Here is a 6,000-nt window from a genome sequence, read left to right as displayed (position 1 = left end):
CTGCTTCTCACAATACCTCAAAATCTAAGGGTAGATTCTCTTCGGTACCCAATAATTTCCCCGTTCCCCTAATCATCTTCTGAATCTCCTTTCCCTAGTTTTAGAGTAAATTCCTTCAGCCAAAGATTAACTTTGTTCTTTTCTCTACGCCTGAATAACAATGTTACTGCCATCTATTCTCTCATCTTCCTAAAACACAGGAGCAAGAAGTCAAATCATGACGCTCTATTCTTAACAAAAACTCCCATTTGGAAACTCCTTGGGGGCAGTTCTACTCTGTCCTTCAAGGTCGCTATGAGTTGGAATCCACTCCACAGCAAGGGTTTTTTTTTTTTTTTTCTGTCTAATCAAACATTTTACTTTTCAGGGAAGTAAAGCTCCTCCCAGCTTCATTCTCACAAATGACAAATACCTCTCCAAACTCTTTTTTATTATCTCTTTTTAGCTTTGCTTTGACATTTCCTCTCAGGTACCTTCCAAAATTATTCTAACCACAACCCTCCCGTAGCCCAAACCCTTCAGCCCTGTGTGTTGCCCTCCTCCTATAATTCGACTCAACCCAATCAGTCACACTCATCCAATCCGAGCCCTGGGGCTAAATCCCATACCCAATCCGCGGCCAAGTTCAATACCCGGGACCGCCCCACCTCTTACTCAGGCCCGCCTTTAACTCGCCCCCTCCCTTTACTCCGGATCCTCACCCTACAATCGCCCGGATCCAGTCGCCACCGCCAATCCACGCCCTCAGGCGAGACCTCATAGCCAATCCCCCGCCGCACCTAGGCCCGCCTCCATCCCGCGGCCCGATCCAGTGGCCACATCCAATCCGTGCCCTGAATCTAGACCTCATAGCCAATCTTCGGTTGCACTCAGGCCCGCCTCCATCCGCCCCCACTCTGACCCGCTCCCTCCGCCCGCCCTCATTCCCTGGCCTGTCCGCCAGCTCCAAGGTCCCTGAAGTCTAGACCAAGCTCAGTTCCCGGCCAGGCTCCGCCCCCCGGCCGAATCACTTTCTGCCCGGTCTTCAAACTGAGGTCAGACTCGAGCCTACGGAAGCAAGGCTGTCGGGTGAGTAAAGTAAGAGAAGCGCGAGGCGTAGCACTTCCGCGCGGAGCATATTCTCCGCGTCGGGACACAAGTGGAGCGACCGCGGGAGGAGGCGCGCGTCCGGCGGGGCTGGGAGGAAGAGCAGGTGCTGGATTGCGATCAGGACTCGGACTTTACCTCCTGAGCCCGGAGGCTCAAGCCTCAGGCTGGGTCCGCGAACCCGGGCCCTGGCACACAGCATATGGGAGTAGGGGCGGCTGCAGAAGGTCCGTCCTGGAATTAACAGTTTCCACTGGAAAGGAACGGTGCTGGACCCCCGCCCTTGATTTTGTGATTTTGACATTTAGAAAGCGGTCGGGGAGGGTTAACACCGACTCCACTGCAACCATAACTTGGGTTCTTAATAACAAAGGAAACAAAGGCTGATAATTTGCCATGTAAGAGATTCTGGCTGGAATCCAAAGTTTAAGATAAAATAGAAAAGCAGCCCATCTGTTGCTGTGGAGTCCAAACAGCTCTAGGAGTCTAAGACCCCAAACAGGAATATTCTCAGACTCCTCCCACGGGTGGGCTCCTTGGCTGTTACCTGAGTTAATTCGGTCAGTTTGCTCACTTGCATAAGCCGCCCTGTGCCGGATCAACCATTAGAAAGTTTACCACGTGTTGAACTAAAACCTCATTCCTACTAATTTAAATCAACCAGCCATACTTCTTCCCACTGGAGAAATTAATAGTTACACAGATACTATTTTCATATAACGGCTTTTCTGCAGTTTCAGGATATTGTCACCCTAAGTCTTGTGCCTGCTAAATTCGGGTAAGGTTTTCCACCCTTGCACCGCACAGTAACATGCTCTGAGCCTTATCCTTCCCACTGTACTTCCCCAACCGGTACCAAGTTCGCCTCCTAAAAGCCCTTTATTGTATCAGTGAGCCTTATAAACGTTCTAGAAGCGGGCTAACAGCATAAACATGGAGAGTGGAAATATTACCTTTGATCTTACTCTTGCCTTTTGGGAGCTTGCTGGTAACTCAAACATTAACTAAACCTCTTCCTACCTCCCCTCCCACCATACAAAGTGTAAGGTGATAATTTGGATTCAAGGCCAGAACTTTACATTTAAACTTGTTAAAATTCATTTTGATCGCTTGCTCTGAATTCTTCCAACAACAATTCACAAAAATCCCCTCCTTAAACCTTTCTTCTTCAGGTCACCCCAAAATATGTGACGCATACCTTCTGCATCCTCATTTTAAACACTCTACCTCGTTGATAACAAATTGACATTTTTTCTGTTGATTTTATGTATTTGGATATGGAGTCTGTCTTGTACATAATATGCCATAGGTAGATTAACTAGATCACCCTGGTTACACATTTGTCTGCCCCCCCTCCCACAGAATATTATTTTTAGGGAGAGACTAGGAAAATACAGTGAAAATGTTTAGAAATAAAAACCTTCTCTCCATCTTTTCTTAACAGTGGCATCCAGATTTCTTTGTTTAGCTTATTGGTGAATATACATAAGGAATTTAATTGTATTAGCAAATGCTGCTCAAAATGTGCTTATATAAATGCAGAGGAAAAGTAGTTTTCTTCAGAGGTTCTGAAATTTCTTACATTTCTTTGGAGCCATTTTTTCATTGGTGCCCCCATAATTCCTTCCATAGTTAATACTACCTAGTGAGAGGGTTATGAATGAGAGGAAAAGAAAGCCCAGGTCTGAGCTTTGAGGAATTCCAGTCACTTAATGATGGGTGAAGAGGGAGGAAGAAGATGAGGCATTGTAATACTGTCAGAACAGAAGCCGAGGGCACATAGTGTTTCGGGGAGGAGTGCTTGGTCGAAGTATCTAATGCTTCAGAGAGCTCAAAGAAAGAAAAAATCACAAAATGCGCACCAGATTTAATAATATGAATGTCAAAACTGACTTTAGCAATAGTTGCTTCTGTGAGATAACGGGTACAAAAGTCAGGTTGCCACAGGTCAAAGAGCGAACATTGCTTTTGAGAGAAAGTGAGTAATAACAAAAGTTTTCATCTGAAGAAGAAAGTGAGTAACAGGGAGGTGAAGCTAATATCAAGAGTTTTATTTATTTTTTTATTTGTTGTTTTTAACTGGAAGAGATTTAAGCTTGAAGAGTAAAGAAAGCCCAGTATACTGGAGAATAACCCATGGGAAAAGGGATTATCCTTTTGTAGGAGGATCACTGCTTTTATTATGATAAACCAAAAACCAAACCTGTTGCTATCAAGTTGATTCTGACTCACAGCGACCCCATAGGCCAGAGTAAAACGTCATAGGGTTTCCAAGGAACAGCTGGTGGATTCAAACTGCTGACCTTTTAGTTAGCAGCCGAGCTCTTAACCACTGTGCCACCAGGGCTTCTCTATTATAATTAAAAAAAAAAAAAAAAGCATTGTTGTCAAGTCGATTCCAAACTCATAGTGACCCTGTAATAAAAAAAAAAAAAAAAATAGGAAGGGGGAAAAGGAGATTTTTTAGATTTGGTAGGGGCAGGTTGAGAGAGCTCCCATCTCGTGGCTTCTGTATTCTCTGTGATAGGAAGCAAGGTCATCTGTCTAGAGTGAGGAGGAAAGTGGAGGGTTTTAGGTTAGAGGATTGTGGGAAAAAATTTGAAATAATCAGTTTGGACTATGGAAGAGTATTGCCTACAATGTATAACAGAAATACCGGAGAGTGCTGGCTATCAATTTGACATGGATGTATATAACTAGGGTGATCTAGTTAATCTACCTGTGGCATATTGTGCTACAAGGTAGACTCCGTATTCAAATATACAAGATCAATAGAAAAATATCTTGATTTAAGACAACCTGATTGTTGACTGGAAAGGCATAGAACATAAAGGTAATTATTTACAACAGGAATCAGTAGCCCATGTAGCCCACTTAAATCATTAATTTATAAAATGATTTTATGTATTCAGTCAGTCATTTAACAATTATTTATCAAGTACCTACTATGAGCTAGGAAATGCAGTGATGAACTAAACACAGCAGGCCTCTGCTCCCCAAGTTCACATTGGAAACTACCAAATGAGTGAATAAATGACCAGCCAAACAAACAAACCAAAAAAGTGCTTTGCAGAGAGATGAAGTTGGCTGATGTGATGTAGAATGGTAAAGAGGCTATTCTAAATTGTGATTAGGGAAGGCCCATTCAAGGAGCAGTCATTAATGCTGATATTTTTTGACAAGATCAGAATCTTATATTCTGCTTTTTTAAGAAACATCCAATATATTATTTTTCACAGCCAGAGTTTTCTGTAGCCTTAACGTTTTGGTAACTTCTTAAAGAGATTTATAGCTTGCTTAACTGGTCCCTTTGAATCCATAGTGTATGTCTCTTTTTCTGCTTAAGGTTTGATCAACTGTTACAGGAAATGCATCCACTGGTGCAGCAGGCCATTACTTGAGAGAACGGCATTCTCAGTGAAACCTGATGAGAAATTTCTGTTTGCCTGAATGTTTTTAGAAAGCTGAGTTTTCTTCCCACTTCCAAGTACCAATATAATAATGCAATTTCATATTGCCTTGACCTCACTATGTTTACCCGTGACTGATAACAGTTTCCTTACAGGTAGAGAGACAATTCAGAATGCATGCTTATTATGTAACTGGAATCTGTTGAAATGGCTTTCTAGCTATCTATGGAATTGTTGAGGGGAGTATCATCTGAGAAAATAACCTGAGATTCACTCATATACTCCTTATATTCATCAAGGACCTCCTGTCAGCCTTCTTTTTAAACAACTTTCTAAATAACCTATTTCTAATAACTTTATTATTGTTACATGTTTTGCTTTTACTTCTGGCTCTTACCTAGGTGATTCTGAAATTTGAGTAATCTTAGATTGAAATATTCTAGATTTTTCAGCTGCTAGAAATGGAATTTTATTTACCATAATTCAATGCTCTTGAATATCTTGAAGCCTTTTTGAATTCAGAATATTTCTACAGCTCTCTAGTTTAAAATGGCATGTACAGGTTCCCCCTGCTATCTGAAAGTAGACCTTTCCCATGAAACCTTTCATAAGTCAAAATGGCGTAAAGTAAAGAAGCGATTACCATTAGTTTATATGGGGAAAATGTTTGAGTGTTCCCAGACCCCCAAGATAACCTATCATATCATATCACATAACACATAAAACCTAAAATAACACTAACTTGGCTTGATGCTAGATGCTGAGTATAGTTCCCAGGGTAGGAGCTTGCTGATGCCCCTCTTGCTGCTTGGGGTGCATGCTGCCTCTTTAATGGCTCCCTGCAAAACAAACTCTGAATGCTGATTTTTTTCTTTTCTCCTAAAAGCAAAAATCCTCTTCAGATTTCTTTCAGTTAGCAAGAACAGGTACTAGTGTAGGTCTTTCATAAAAGCAAAGTGATATAAATTCAATTCTCAAAAAGCAGGGACCTATATATAAATTTGTATAAGGGGAAGTAAATGTATTAGATGATTCCAATGATGAGAGATTATATCATAGGAAAAAAAACTTATATTTTATGTAACCTTATGGTCTATTGGAAAGTGCCAAGGCTGCTAACCAAGAGTTCGGCAGTTCAAATCCGCCAGGCGCTCCCTGGAAACTCTATGGTACAGTTCTACTCTGTCCTATAGGATCGCTATGGGTCAGAGTCGACTCAACGGCAGTGGGTTTGGTGGGTGGGTTATGGTCTAATAGCAGTAAGTACCTGATTGTGATTTCACATATATTTACTCACTTTTTCAGTTTTCCTTTTATCCTTTAGGAATGTTTTTAGCCCTAAGGAGACTCTGCTGTCTTGGCAATAGAGTAAAACTCTGGAAGACGATTTATCCTTCAAACATACTTGGACTCTCTACTTCTGCTGTAGGTATTGCTTATCACTTATGGATAAATATTATACATACTTTGCATTATCCCCCAAAAGATGCCTTTTTTCAGGTAC

At 41.6% G+C, this 6,000-nt stretch overlaps 1 protein-coding gene across 5 annotated transcripts in view; it reads left to right on the top strand.

Annotated features, from left to right (window-relative positions):
* The first annotated feature begins 806 nt into the window (after positions 1-806).
* The window catches only part of KYAT3 (kynurenine aminotransferase 3), a 62,148-nt gene continuing 56,954 nt past the window's right edge, over positions 807-6,000 (top strand). Inside the window, exons 1-2 of one of the 5 annotated variants that reach the window (XR_010321436.1) lie at positions 807-1,068; positions 5,821-5,921. Coding sequence is in view for 2 of the 5 variants with exons in the window: in XM_064282193.1 (XP_064138263.1) it covers positions 5,823-5,921 (99 nt within the window). In the remaining 3 variants the exon portion in view is untranslated. Of the gene's footprint in view, positions 1,069-5,801; positions 5,922-6,000 lie in introns of all 5 variants that reach the window. The other 4 variants (XM_064282193.1, XM_064282192.1, XR_010321437.1 and 1 more) reach the window with 4 other exon arrangements.

The sequence above is a fragment of the Loxodonta africana genome, chromosome 3 (assembly GCF_030014295.1).
Source record: "Loxodonta africana isolate mLoxAfr1 chromosome 3, mLoxAfr1.hap2, whole genome shotgun sequence".
NCBI classification, from domain to species: Eukaryota; Metazoa; Chordata; class Mammalia; order Proboscidea; family Elephantidae; genus Loxodonta; species Loxodonta africana.
The sequence above is the reverse complement of the archived record's forward strand: the minus strand, read 5'-3'. Positions and strand labels throughout refer to the sequence as shown.